The 15,614-nt window shown below is 42.0% G+C and overlaps 1 protein-coding gene across 1 annotated transcript in view; it reads right to left on the bottom strand.

Annotated features, from left to right (window-relative positions):
• Positions 1-15,614, bottom strand: part of gpc1a (glypican 1a) — a 34,012-nt gene extending 18,398 nt beyond the window's left edge. The window contains exon 1 of the mRNA XM_079158591.1: positions 15,130-15,614. Within this exon, the coding sequence (XP_079014717.1) occupies positions 15,130-15,280 (151 nt within the window). The 5' untranslated portion in view covers positions 15,281-15,614. The remainder of the gene's footprint in view (positions 1-15,129) is intronic.

Raw genomic sequence — 15,614 nt, 5'->3', positions numbered from 1 at the left:
TTATTTCGCTGCATTCCTTGTGGCAACCCCAACATACCTGAGCCCGTCCCAACAAGTGAGCCGGCAGTCGGCGCGTGTGCCAAGCAGGTGAACAGGTACCCTGCACCGCAATGCAGGTCGACAGGAAGCCATCCAACAACAAGAGCTGAATCAAAGCCACGCTTTCTGCCTTCTGCCTTCTGCCTCTTGTGTCAGGGAAACATCTATAATCTAGACACCATTACTTTAAGCAGAAGTACACTCAAACTCAAATTAAACTCCCATCAAGTCAAACTCTCAAATATGTCAAATATTCTAGTTTTGGCAACACCCAGATTCAATAAAAGATACAGGAATTGATTAAAAACGCTTGACAGCAGCTGTCTCTTTACTACTATCTGACACATTAACTATAATTTTGTTTCGACTTATGGTGTCATGCTGCTGACTGATAATTGGTATTTCCCCTGCGGCAAATTGAATTTTTTATGTTCATGTTGTTGCTCGACACGTTGTTTATCTTTGCTTCATGACATGGCAAGCTGACTACACAGATTTTGGTCCAGCAATCACCATGGACCGGAATTTGTTTGCAAAAACATGAGACATTTTCTGTAGCTGAGCTCAAGTGAATTGTTTTCGACTGACTGTGACGAACTGCCCAATTTTTAAGTCCTGATCTAACTAGAGTAGTTCCACTGAGATCATGTAACCGTAGTTATTATCAGTGGCATCTGCATTTTTAATCCGCTATTGTCATCTGTTAACAGGAATGGTTCGTTAGATGATAAGATCTAAATCACTCTCATGTTTCTTTTCCTTTAATACAGAGTCAGAGGAGGCAAATTACCTCGTTTAGCACAAAGCTGTATAGATTGGCTCCTTCTAAAACCACACATTACAAATTAGATTTTACAGTTTGGTGTGGATTAAACGAACAAGTCATATCTTGTTAATTAGTGCTCCTCAGAGATAACGCACCTCCTTATCTCACTCTCCGAAAGAAAGCGCCGCATTTACCAAAATGTTGACGTGTTTCTTTGAAATTCATACTTTTTAGTATATTAGAAACATTAAAACAAAATGGCAACAGAAAAGACTGGTCTCTGACTAGCTGGCTGTGTTAGTTAAAACTAAACTTTAGGTATATTGCAGGAAATACGCTTCACTTTAGTTCCCAAAAGCTGTTTTTATCAGGACAGGTTTGGATCCTCAACATCTTACAGTGGTTGAGTTTATCTCTTTATTGAATCATAAACCACTCTACATATAATGATAATCCAAACAGGGTGAGATTAATACTACTAGCAAAAGGGCCCATTTCCATCAGTGAATGGGAGCTTAAGAGAACACACACACACACACACACACACACACACACACACACACACGTGGCTCTTCTTGTGGCCTTGATTAGGTGGATCAGGGTCACCAGACACACAATTAAGAAGATCAGGTCACTGTATTTCATAAAGCACACACACCAGTTATTTAAATTATATGTGTAAGCTTTTATCCATGGACACACACACACACACACACACACACACACACACACTAACACAAAGGTAGGGAGACATTTCATGTTACAGACATAATACCCTGAGGCTGTAGGTTACGCTAAAAGGAATGTACACACAAGATAATCTCTTATCTTTTTAAAACACACACACACACACACATACATACACACACCACAGCTTTTAATATGTTCTGTAAAGCCATTAACGCATCAGTTTTTGGTGTTTCATAAACTGTGGATCACTGCAGCTTCAACCAAATGAAGATCCTAATTTATTCCCCGATGTTTTGAATGAAGACAAAAGACTGAACAGACTTTGCAATTATAACTTTAATCATAATAAAGTATCTAAATGGCTGAACTTTGCTGAACTGGTTGAAAGTTGTTTTTGTTTGCACAGTAATGAAAGACTATTTCTGTACCATGAAAAATACAAGATCAATTTGGTTTTACTTGAGAAACTCAAGCGATGTTTCCAATATCTGGGATTGTCGAGGCATCGAGCAGGTTAAATGAGACGTGTAAATCCAATTATAGTCTCAGCCACAAAAGTGCTCCATCACACATCTAACCTGCACCAACACTGCAGACCAATCTTTCTCAGAGGTCGGACAGTACACAGTGCTGAATCAGCGCACTGTAAAGCATAACTGAAGTCTCTCAAATCACTAGTTTCCAGATGTTACAACGTTGCTCAACCTGTTTCAGCTGCTGACAAAGGAATAAAAGTGGAGTTTGACAAACAGCTCTCCTGCAGGGTGGAGCATCACTGTTGTCCATTTAAAAGGATGAAACAATTACCCTAAAAGGTAACTCCAGTTCATCACAACATCAGTCACACTTTTCATCTTTTCTAACGGAGTTACTGACATCGTGTTCACCAGGTTTATTGCAGTGATCTGGAAAGTCAGTTTGTCGATAAGTCAGCAAGAAATACAAGCACTCAGTTGTTACGACATATTTTACATTACCTGCAATACACCTACGGTCAAGTTTTTTACAAATTACCACATTAACCAGGCGGTCACTATTAGTTTCACCTTAAAATAAAATGGTTTAGATAATCTGGCGAAAGAGTTTGGTTTATGTACAAACAGTTTCTTACCCTTTCGGACCGCTATGTAGCAATGTTACTGCGTCCTCAGATCTCAGTAATTACTTTGGTCATAACTGATAGAAATGATGGCAAAAACAACAAAAACAGGACTAACATTGTAATAACACAGAAGTATCTGCGCCTATAAAGAGTGCTTGAGTGTGTCTAAATACATCATCTAATATGTGTTCTGAAGTTGTGCTGGCTACCATATGTCGGCTCCCTGGTTTGTTTGTCTGTAAAATGCACTGTGAGGCTGAGCTTAGGCACAGCAAACGCTTTGAGCGAAACATGCTATCATGCTCATAATGACAACGCTAACATGCTGTGATTTAGATGGTACAGTGTTTACCATACATCTTATTTTAGCTTGATGCTAACATGCTTACGCATGTTTACTGATGATGGAAAGTTATTACAATTCATTCAGAGGGGGTCGTGGATATCTGCACCAAATTCAAGTCAGTTGTTGAGACATTTCACTCAAAAGAAATAGATGTTATCCTGTTAATGGTGCTAGAGGGAAAATCCGGGTATCACCAATGTTAGTAGCGAGCCTCTGGGGAACATGTCTGTACAAAAGTTCATGGTAATCCAGAGAAATTTCAGTCCAAACCAACATGGTCCTTCCTCGAACTGCACCGCTAGCTGGCTAAAAGTGTATACATAATATGATGGATTGAGTCTGAAATACATTGTTGGTTATAATAATCATCGAAGTCATTCATGGCCAATGTCATTCCATGTCCCATATCATAGAATACGACTAGACGGACTCACAAACAGATTACCAACGCAACAAGTCACCGTTGCACTTTCTTTTAGGCTCCATGTTCGATCCAGTCATTTTATTTCCTCTAACGTCATCCACCCATCCCTCCTGTTCTCTGCTCCTCCCTCTCTTCTGCTGAGATGAAAGTTTGTCACGGGAAGTGACCCAGCACTGCGTTACCGCAGTAACAGTTCTGTCTCGTAATAACTGATCTGACCTCTGACCCTTAAAGCTGTAAGGACAGACATATACACACAGTCCAGTGCACACATACATGATACATGCAGAGCAAAAATATCACACGTTATACTGTGATCACATTACATGTAAAATGTACAATCTGTGTTAGAGGACAGAACTACAACTGACACACACACACACACACACACACTCACACGCCCTGAGTCTGCCCCAGCGCTGGTGTGACACACCACATCAAAGCGGCTTATTGCTGAGCAGTAAAAGTGGTGCACTGGTTTGAATTTATTCCCTTCAGTCAGACGTTTATTCACTGCTTCCCTTTCTTAATGAGCGTCTTACAATAACCCCGTCACTTACTGCGGCAACTTACTGCTACCTAAATGAGGGGCTGATGGTGCTTATGTGTGCATGTGTGTGTGTGTGTGTGTGTGTGTTTCCGTGTCACACTCTCTTAAGGGCACCTGCATGTGATTTAACGTTCCACATGGCCTTCCTCCCCAAAGTACACTTTTACTTTTTTACTATCCAACGAAAAGCGGGGGGGGGGGAGCCGAGGAGCTGTAATGATGAAAGGGGAGAGAGATGGAGGGATGAGAACGCAATAAAATGGAAATCAAAGGAGAGGGAGAGGCGGGAGAGGGGAGTGAAAGATCATCGGTGGAGACTGAAGTGGAAGCAGAGAGGGGGGGAAAAAAGGGAATACAAAGCTGTAATCTACTTCTAAGTGTCTAATAAATCTCAAGTTTACATCTTTTCTCTGTGACTTTGTGATTTAAAGTCTCTTTTTTGGCTTATTTATTCACAGTTTCTCACAAATGACTGCGTAATTGATAGACACTTCATTGAACACAATTCTCCATCATCACAAGAAATGACTGACGCTGCAGTTTGTGACGGCTCATCATAATTTTCCCTCAGCAAGCAGAGCTATGTGAAGCGGTCAACATGCAGATCAATGAGGCTGCTTGTCTTGCGGCTTATACCAGTATTTGCAGATGCAAATTGTACCTCAAGTCAAGGTGAACTGATTTGTCAATATTTTGATGATTGATTAATCTCTGTCTCTTAAACTCTCTTTCAAGCAACAGTGCCAACCTTCCACTAATAACATCCCCTGGTTTTTTGGAGTGTTTTTTTTCTCTTTTCTCTGTCTTATGTGATCATGAAATGAATATTTTGAATTCCCACATCCATCTCATGGCGTGTCTGAAAGAAAAGATACCTATTGTACCTGAACGCTTCATGCATTGACACATATGGAAGACTGCTACTCTGCTCGCAATGCTGCACAGGCTACGCAGTTGTGTTTTTTTTTTAACAATTAAAAAACTAAGTGATCAAATCAAATGATCGAGAACATTATCGTCAGATTAATTGATACTGAAAATAATCGTTAGTTGAAGCCTTCATTCAACAACTCTAAGAGTCTACAGCCGTGCTAGCAGCTCTGTGAGGCTGTACTTGGGCACAATGGTGCAGCTATATGCTAACATCAGGATGCTAACATTCTCACAAGAAAATGCTATTTTGAGATATTTCAGTCTGAATCAGTGGACGCGAGTACTTTTTAAGTGCCACCACTTGTTTTGCTCATTCTTTATACAACGCATTAACCATGGTCAATAGATATGAAATACTGTGGTTATTGTTGCCAATATAGGCATGTTTAATGAGAAGAAACAAACATGCAACACAGAGCAATGAAAAATGTAATTGCTGATGCTATTAACGTCTTGAGACTAGACTTATAAAAATGAAATAAAAAGGGAATGAAAGGGTGAAAGACGGAGTAAAGAGGCAGCGAGTGGAGGAGAGGGAGGTGTAGGCTACCAGTGTTTTGGGTGAAGCTTTCCTTATTTTATACAATTACTGAACTAAAAATACCCCACCGCGCCACAGTCCAGCCCTGTCTGCTGCCCAGCAAGTGTGCGCGTGTGTGTGTGTGTGTGTGTGTGTGTGTGTGTGTGTGTGTGTGTTCACATGGCACCAACTTCACCGTATAATGCCATAATTCTATGTTATTTCTCGGAGTAGTTAAAGGCTCCCAAACTAACTACTACTTTGACTTCCCTTCACTCAGTCAACTGATGTGTGCCACGCTGCGGAGAGTCGGTGTCTGACGGTGCACGTTTGTGCGAGTGGGTGGATAAATCAAGGATCAATCAGCTATCTTTGACTGATGGGATTAGTCCTTGATTACAGTTGGCCGTAAATAAGGGATTGTGTTGCCCTGTGATTGTGCTGCCCTGTGATTGTGTTGCCCTGTGAGTGTTTCTGCAAATGTAAACGTGCTGAAGGGTCAAAAAAGACAGAAACAAATATGCAAATTACTCAGTGAGATAGTGTGTTATTCCCTCCGTGGCAAGGTCAGTGCATTATAGCTGTCATGCTGTGAGCTGAAAAACTGTTAACACATAGATTAACAGGCTGGGATTAGCAGGAGATTAGACATTAGGCTCTAATCCAAATGCACAGTGCTGGTGGTGGTGACGGTGAGGTAGCAAATAGAGGGGTGGAATATGTGAATGTGTGTGAGTGTGTGTGAGATGAGGGGTAATGGGGGCACATCAGAGGCAGATTCTCCGTCCCTGCTCTTTCTCAGCAGGGAACGTTAAATCTCTGCGGTCGGGGGAACATTAGGTCACAGCCCCAGGTCAGCAGTTTCCAGGTCAAGACTTCAATGTCAGAACAGTGGAGAAACTGAATGAATGTGGCACTCGCCGCCTGATTAGAGCTGCTGGGAGAACAGACACGGGATTTTGGAGGGAGCTGGACGGAGATGTGATCTGACGTTTGACTAAATTTGAAACTCTCTTGTAGCCTTTGATGTAATACCCTCAAACACCATCTGTATCGCTGTACATCTGCATGCAGTTGTTAAAGAGGGGTTATTATTTAAAACAAGAACTATCTGAAGGTAATTCTTGCAGTACTCCTGGCTACTTTGCCAATTGTTCACTGCAATGAGATTGCATCATTCAAACAAGCTAATATGAGCTGAAATGAATGCAATGTTACCACTGGAAAATGCCAAGGTGTTTGGCATCTTCTGTAACTTCAAATGTAGGGTCTGAATCTGGTTTGGAGGCTGCTCGACGTGATCTTTCAACCCGATTAACAGACAAGAAATGTGATACCGGACATTTCTTGATTAAAAAAAAGAGCCAACATTTGTAAAATGCTTGCTTTCTACAATGTCTGTGCATTGCAGCTATGGCGAAGGTTAAGGGAACGATAACAGTTATGGGAAATAAACTATGGTTAAGGTCTGTAACAGGCTAAAACTAGTTTCTTCTTAATGCAAGTCTGATTTCCTACATGCTAATCCTCCGCCCCACCCCCACCTCCACCTCGCTATATATTGGGCACGCTACTTCCTGCATTGGTAAAGTTGTCCAATCATGGATATGATTTGTAGGGACTGGATCTTTAAATGTGCTGTAATACAATAAGCAAACCAGTTTAGTGCTTTATGAATTATGCCATTGGTATGTTAATAAACCACAAACATCCTGTTTCATTAGAGGTTAGGATGGAGCTCTGGAGTCCTAAAACATCACCAATGTGCTTTAGTAGTTGTACTACTTTATCAGAAAACATGGGGGTTTGTCAAAGCCAGGGACAAAATGTGCAGCAGACAATCAGTGTTGGCTTTACTGCTGCCTAACAGCACTGACAATGTCTGACAAGATTCAAAAGAAAAGTTAGGAAAATGCAAAGCAGCTCTTTAAATTTCATAAGGAGCACTTCTTCTTCCGCTTGGAAGTCTATTCACAGAAATTCATTATTATGTCTCCCATGGTGCCTTTGGGCAAGGCTCTGTAAGAACTGTGCTGGATCTACTGCACAAAATGTGATACATTTTTAAAAAAACTCATAGGGACACCCTAGTGCATCGTCAGGATTATAACGCACATCGCGTCTTCAAAATGTTATGAGCCAAGGAGCCGTTTTTTATGCAGTTCGCCACCTCTATCAAATAAAATGATCCGTCACTCCCGATGGCAAACTATCTAATAAAGCAGGAATGCCATAAAAATAACAATAAAGAATAACATGAAATAGCCTCTGAGCAAACACTCAGGAGGTTTAAAAAAGTAAGAGGAGAACTTGCTGTACGGAGCACAGTAAAGCTCATAGAAACACAAACACAGCATGGAGTTTGGATTTTAACAGAAACATGTCTAATTATAGGCCTCTATCTGAGACACACATGAGAAAGACACACTGCGATGGATCCTTTCTTTAGATGCTGCATTTAGTATCACGTTCTCTATTAATTTACACATCTACTGATAGCACAGGGGGCGGTGACAAGCAGCAAAAGAGCTTACACTTGGATTCGGGAAAAAGCTTCGGCATGATCCTTTATTGATCTGGCTTTCATCAGCATTCAAATCAATCATCTTTTCCCTCCACTAACTTCTAACGTATATCATGATCACTGCCCTCTGTTGCTGTTGGAAACTGGTGCCAAGTTAGCTTGTTAGAGCTGTGACAGAGACACCTGCCACAGACGCCCAATCACACTCAACGAGACCTGCCTCTGATAATACTCTGCACCGGTCAGTGATCCTATCAGTGCTCTGGGTGTGCATGGTGCATGTGTGGTTGTGACTTCTTTGTTATGTCACGAGCAAAAAACATCCTCTATTCCACGAAAGCACTGAGTTGCTTTACATTTCCTTCTTACGAGACCGTATCAAGCTATAAAAATGGATAAAAGCCCTGCTGGGGTTTGAGGAAAATACTTACAAGCTATGTAATTAGCGGGAATAATGTAATGTCTCCCCTGGTGGCTGTACAGTACAGCGAACCAACGTACCCATTCAACATGCTGAGTCTAATTTGACCGTTTCATATTCTTGGCTGCTGATTGAATATAAATTATCATGTGAATACATTATGTTTTATGGTCATTTTCATGTTGTTACTTGACAAATAAAATGTTGCTTCACTGATTTTCAGCCATTTTCAGTTGGCTCACTTTCAACTGTCTTACTTTGTGTTGCAGCAGCATGTCCATGAAAAACTTCAATGCATTGATGTTTGACTCATCACACAGCAGTCCTGCAATAAATCCATACGGTCTTGATTTTTCGGTTTTCATTGAAACAGTGGTGTTTCTAGCAGGTGGTCCTTTTATTTATTTTTTCACCCCATTTATATCAATCAGGGCAGGCCAAATACCAGAAACATCTCTGTGTGTGTCCTGCGATAAATCCTCCTTCACGACAGTAAGATTTATGTCACCAGAGTTGTATTACACTGCGTTAGTTTTAGCTTGGTGTACCTAATAAACTGGCAACTTAGTGTGTATTTATAGAAAACAATTGAAAAGAATCAGTTGATTACACAATGATGAATCAATGTCATGGAAAACTGGACTGATTGTGTTTCATCTTATCGACATTTATTTTGCTGCCAAGACTTGAATTGCAACAATGGATATCAATCCTTGTAATAACCAATTAATAGGAATCTGGCCGTCAGAGACTTTGTAAAGCCTCGCTACATTCTCTAATACCGCATGTAGATAACCCACTGAGGGGACTGCACTCGTGTCCTTCCCTGAAATTACAAACCACCATTGCATGACAGTTAATAAGCAGAGCTGCGAGCTGCCGAGTGAATGCACTAAGCCGACACATCTCATCCGTTCCCGTCCTGTCGATTCACTGTCATGAGAAGTTATTAAAAGTGCTTCAAGTGCAAGTGAAGTTACTACACAACTATATATAGTGTTGCACTATATTACGTAATGAAACTCATCTCATTAATCTCTTTTATCAGATGTAGATAATGAATGTGGCAATTAAAACGCACAATGAAAAAATGTAACTCTTTGCTGAACATGAATTAATCAGTAATAGATGAATGTAGGGCTGCAAGTAACTTTTATTTTCATTATGAACTATTGTGTTCATAACTGTTTTCCTCAATTATTCAATTAACCAGATTTTTTTTGTTAAATTAATCAATTTATCAACTACCGTAATTGCTATTTGACTGCATTAATGTAACCTAAATATCAGCTCAGAAACCACCAGTATAACCAGTTCATTTCACTGTGTAGATGCAGGTTACACCAATAAATCTTCATCCCACACACACACACACACACACACACACACACAGACAGTGTATAGGGCCCCGTGGAGCATATGAAAAGCGTTGACTCATAAAGCAACCAAGCAACCACCGAGTCCACCACATCAGACAAACTGCGCTTCTTTTCATTTGGGAAACAGATGGACGCTCGACTCCCAGAGAGGGGCAGAAAGATGAGAAGAGGAGGACTGGGGGGAGGAGGAGGAGGAGGAGGAAGTAAAAATAGCAGCTGATAAGAAGGAGGAAGTCAACATTCAAAGGGAGGAGAGGAGAACAAGGTGTGAACCAGAGCGGAGGGAGAGAGAAGCAGAGGTTACCGAGAGACGATGCCGGTTTGTACCACATTGATTTTAGGTGCAAAGATTGATGCAAAGGCATTGAACGGTTTGTGCTTTTGCTCCTCCGTTCCTTTTTTTCCCCCCTCTACCTACCACTCCTTTAATATGTGATCATAGTGGAGACGCAGGAGGGCTGTATGACTCTTACTCTTGCATTCAAGACTTTGACTTGATTATATGTTGGCAATGGAGGAACTGAATCTATTGGGCCTCTCCCCACAGTCATTCTGGATAATAGCTATGGGAGCACCCGAGCCACGATCAGTATCGAACTATCAAACCACTTGTAGCGACATCCATCTCATGTCAATGAAGGAGAGATGACAGGACAGAGCCTCCACCCTTCTTCCTTTTGATCTCCTCTGCTCACTCCCCTCCTCCTCCTCCTCCTCTTCCTCCTCACCTCTATCTCTGTCCGTCTCTCTCTCTCTCCCTCTCTCTCTCTCTCTCTCTCATGTCGCTGGATCAGACATCATGAAAGATTCACAGCTCTGCTTTTAACACATCGAGCCAACCACACCTCCCGTCCTCCTCCGCTCTCTCACAAACACAAGGCAACCCTCCTCTCATAGATCTGAGCCTGTCTTGGAAAACAATGCAGAGATGGAAGCAGGAATAAGACAGACAACAAGGGACAGGGGAATGGATGAGTGCAAAAGTGATAAAGAGATTGTCTGTGTGCATGTGTGTGTGTGTGTGTGTGTGTGTGTGTGTGTGTGTGTGTGTGTGTGTGTGTGTGTGTGTGGACTGGATATCCGGCGTTCCACTTGGTGGCGTGTGCTGTGAGCGCCTGAGTGAGCATGTGATGTGTGACAGATGACGGACAGTATCAATTTCCTCTCCCTCACACACACACATACGTAAACGCTCACACACACACACACACACACACACACAAGGGACAGACAGACACAGTGGACAGATATGAGCCGGATGCCGGATGCTAGAGCAGGTTAAACTGGCTTAAATTCACACACGCACATTTGTGATGGGCTTTGTAGTATTGCAGTATTGTCACAGGTAAAGTAAAACATAAAAACACGCAGAGAGGAAATGCTCTTCAGGCGCTCTTAGGCAGGGAACCTCACAGGTTTTTCATCAGAGCCGTTTGCTTTCCTCTGACCAGCAGTTTCACCTTAAGGTTCCCAACAACGTGCGAAACTGACCATTTGCAAAATGCACCTTAAGCAGTGGCGTTCTAAAATGCTGCACACAATTTCTCTCTAAACATTCTTTATATAATTGTAAGTCTGCAACTATGGATCCTTTTCATCATCAATTAACCTATCTATTATTGTTTAAAGTAATCAATGGGTTATTTAGAGCCCAAACTGACATCTTTGTATTGTTTTTCTGTGAAAATATGCGCTTAATTCAGAAGGAAACTTGACTGATATATTGAATTATTCCTCAGCCTCGGGTACAGTGCATCTAAAGAAGGGGGATTGACATTGTGTGAATGTAAATGAATGGCGGCTCCCTAGCTGACTTGGCGCTGTTACAGAGTTATTGACTGGTAACTGAACCAGTAATGTGTCATAATCTACAGGTAATCTGACCTAAAACACAGTGTACCATGTAAAACACACATCCTTCCTATGTTCTTTCAAAACAAACGTGACAAATGCTCTATATGCAGGCTACATAACCCACACGGGCGTCCAAACTCAACACCTCCCAATGCCCAATATGAAGCGTGTAGGACACAGAGTCTCTCTCTGTCCTGTGTCATACGATCACATGGGTGTGTGCTTCTCTGCATGGACAATGCATGTGTGAATGAAACTAAGTGTCTTCCCTGGAGAAGGTGTTGGCTTACACTGACTTTTAAACACACTAACATACATTCACACACACACACAGACACTATAGGAGGAGCTAGTCTTTAACTATTGACCAGGTACAATGTGAGTGAGCTAAAAACGCTCGCAGGCACAGAGGCAGATGGGTAGACAGCAGGAAAGACGACTTCCATTCACATGGCGTTAAACCTACGGGACAAAAGGGTGCGAGAAGAATAGAGGCTTTTTCCTAAACTCTGCGCAGGAATTAAGAGCATCTGCTTGTCAAATTGCACACTGTTTACTTTGGTGTCATGCTATTTATCATATCCACTTACAGATAAAGATCTCACAACCTGTTTACACCTGGCAGTAACGTGCATTTCATATCCAGACTGTCTTCTGCATATCTGGCATACAAGTATACTGAGATCCTACACTACGATGTTGGTTTTAAATAAATAACAAGTGATACAGATTGAGCAGAATTGCATGTCACTGATGTTTTACTAGTTGGTAGTAGTAAAAGTAGTCCGAGTAGTAGTAGTAGTAGAAGGTGACAGTTGCCAGAATTCACCTGCAAAAATATAAATTTATGAAAAATGCCCTCGCAATAACAACTTTCTGCCCACATTCTTGTCATGTATTACTAATCTTCAAAGCACTTTTGTTTGACATTGAATCACTTATCCGTGAGGCTGTTTGAATGAAAGTTTTTCTTTATGAAAGGGTTTGTGGAAAAACTACTGTTTTGGTAATGAGATGCAGGTATTGGTATCAACAGATTCCAAATCAATAGCCATCCCTAACCAGGAGTATTATCCTGTATATTAAGGGATTTGTCTCCCAGTGGTGTCAGTAAAAACAAGCTTCCCGACCACTATTGTGCTCTGCAGGTAATGCTAATCATGAACTACTCTTGACTGGAAACAGCTGGATCTTGTCCCAAATCATTAATAACAGATTGATCCTCCGAAGACGAGCCTGCGTGAACAATACGGGCTGAAACATCTATATGTCTGTTTCCAGTGCTGAGGGATCAAAGATACATCTAGAAATCAAGCCAGCCTGAATGTTTTGCTTTAATGTAACTATTTTTGCTTCTAATGTTGATTTTTCACTGATTTTACACATAATTTCCCTTCAGTAAAACATGTTTAAGTGTTTATTCTATTAATATATCTGTTAATAATATATATAACTTTATTAAGCTCCCCCTGTGTCAATAGTGCGGGCCGGGCAGACCATTTATGATTTACAAAATCACAGTCATTAAAGTAAATAAAATTAGACTTGTGATGATTTTGTAACTAACTTACTGATTATTTGAACTACACAGTCTTAGATAAAAAAAAAAAAGACATTACAGATCAGTTATCCTTAAAATCTTCTTAGGTTCATCCAGCATTCCTCTCCCCGTCAGTTTTAAGACCTTTAACAAGTTCTGACAGGCAGCGGTGGCATCAAACCTGAATGAAGTTGCATCATCCAAACAATTTATATTCCCCCAAATGGCCATAAAGGTGCAGAAAAGGCATCCAAATGAATGAATCAGCATTTCAGGTGCAAACATGAGCCGGTTGCACCAAATGCTAGTTTGTGTGAGGAACCCTGCTCGACGCTAACACCCTCCAGAGTGACACTGATACCGGAGTGCAGGGGAGTCGGTTTCTCCCTGAGCGGGGAAAAAACAAAGCTAAATTTACCAACCTTGGGTCTCTGGGATGAGAAAGATTGAAGAGGCCCGGTTCCTATCTGGTTGTCAGTTTTTTAATGGGTTCTGGGAAGGAGGAACTCTTGCTCAAATAACTAGAGCAGATCAAGGTCCAAGTGACTGAAGCATTGTGTTCTTCATCTGTCAATAAAAGATGAGTTTTTAATGGAAAGGGAGGGAGAGAGTCGTGTCGGGTTTGACTGAGACCTTGAGCGACTCACTTGCTCGGTCTCTGTCAACCCATCTCCCTGTCTGTCTCCTTCTCTGTCTGTTTCTGTCTCCACTTTTCTTTGGCTCAATCTTGTCTTGTTTGTTGGTCTCTATTTCAAACACACACACACACACACACACACATCCAATATCAATAACTCACCGGCACACATGACTATTTTCATTGACACAACAGGAAACGACCTTCAGATCATACACGCTGTGTACATACACACACCTCAGTCTCACCTCTCTCTCATCTCCTCCTCCTCCTCCTCCTCCTGTACATCTTTAGGTGAAACAAAGGAAGAGACAGAGAGTCTGACCATTGCCTTAAAGGGGGCAACAACTCCATTTCCACAAATCCCATCTGCACTTTCCTCAAGGCCGGGACAATTTAATCAGTATGTGTGAAGAGTGGCGACCAGAGAGACGGACGTCTGGTAGACTGAGGGTTGAGCTGATTGATTAATTGACTGGCTGGGTAATTGACTGATTGATTAAACACATGATCGCTTGAACAGCTGGATGGCTGTCTGACTGAGAAGGGTGCCACGATGAAACAAAAGAATAGAAAAACAATCCCAACTTTGTGACAGCAGGTTATGCTGCGAGCCTGCTCAGCTGTGCTTTGTATTGGATATTTCCCCAGGCAAGTCTAAATTATTAGTTTACGCAAATAGCAAAAAAAACAGGCCATTTCAGCATCTATTGAGTCCCACATACGCACACATAGACACATACACACCCCACGCCTGCAGTCCGGAGCAGAGCAGACAATGAAAAAATGCCCCAGAACACATTATTGTGGTTTAACATGGAGTTACAGCAGACACCGGCAGAAAGCAAATCCATATTCTCCTCTCTTGTTTATATGAAAAGCTGTTCACACCTGCAACGCAAACAACCATAAATGCCCTGAAAAGACCACAACAGCTCCACAAGGCACATTACTCACACCCACCCATCTGCAGCCCAGACTTCAGCAGACAATGAAAATGCCCCCAGAAAGCACTGGGATGTGCAGGAGAGCATCGACTGGGAGACACCTCACTTAGGATGGGTGCATTGCTCAGTGAGGGAAATGGAAAGAAACGAGAGGGTGTATAAAGACAATTGCACAATAAGAGGCATAAACTGAGATGTAGCCTAATTTCATCACACCTGCCTTTTGCAACGATAAAACTTGGCTAAGCAAGCTTTCGGTATTCACAATGCACTCACCAAGCATTTGCACTGTTGCCATAGGAGACACAAAACCCCACGATGTCCGAGAAAAGTCATCGTTGAGGACATTATATCTTAACATCCGGTTATATTTGAGCGAGCCAGCTATGTCATGTTTTCATCATAATTATAAAGACTGATTTAATAAGTGATGTGAAAGATCTCCACAAAAACTCACCGGAGATCTCTGTCTGGGGGACCTCCACGAGAGTGAACCCTTTCCCGGTGTAGAACTGCCGCAGGTCGGTGCAGCTCCTGTCCGCCCCGGCCACCGGGCCCGGTGCCGCAGACAAACACAGCAAGACACAGAGAAGCACCGGGAGACGCATCTTCTGAAGTGTAGTCCCTTTTTTCCTTTTTCTTTTTTTGCTCACAGTCAGTCTGAAAATCCGGAAGATTTGTGGTCCCAGTGAATCTAGCAGGAGTTCCCCTGTCTTCTGTGTTGCTTTTTAGATATTGTTAAGAGTTTTAAGTCTGTCAGGAGAAGCAGTTTCCTCCGTCCAAACTGCACAGAGCTCCGGTCAACTAACGCACGGACCAACCCGGCGAGACAGAGAGAGAAATAAAAAGGCACCGGTGGCGGGCAAGTCCTGTGTGTTTCTGCGGGAGAAGAGCTGCGACGCGCGGTTGTAGGTGTCAGGTACACCCCGCTCCTCCTCCTCC

Source organism: Pholis gunnellus (genome assembly GCF_910591455.1).
Source record: "Pholis gunnellus genome assembly, chromosome: 4".
NCBI classification, from domain to species: Eukaryota; Metazoa; Chordata; class Actinopteri; order Perciformes; family Pholidae; genus Pholis; species Pholis gunnellus.
Note: the sequence above shows the minus strand (reverse complement) of the source record. Positions and strands in the feature narration are given on the sequence as shown.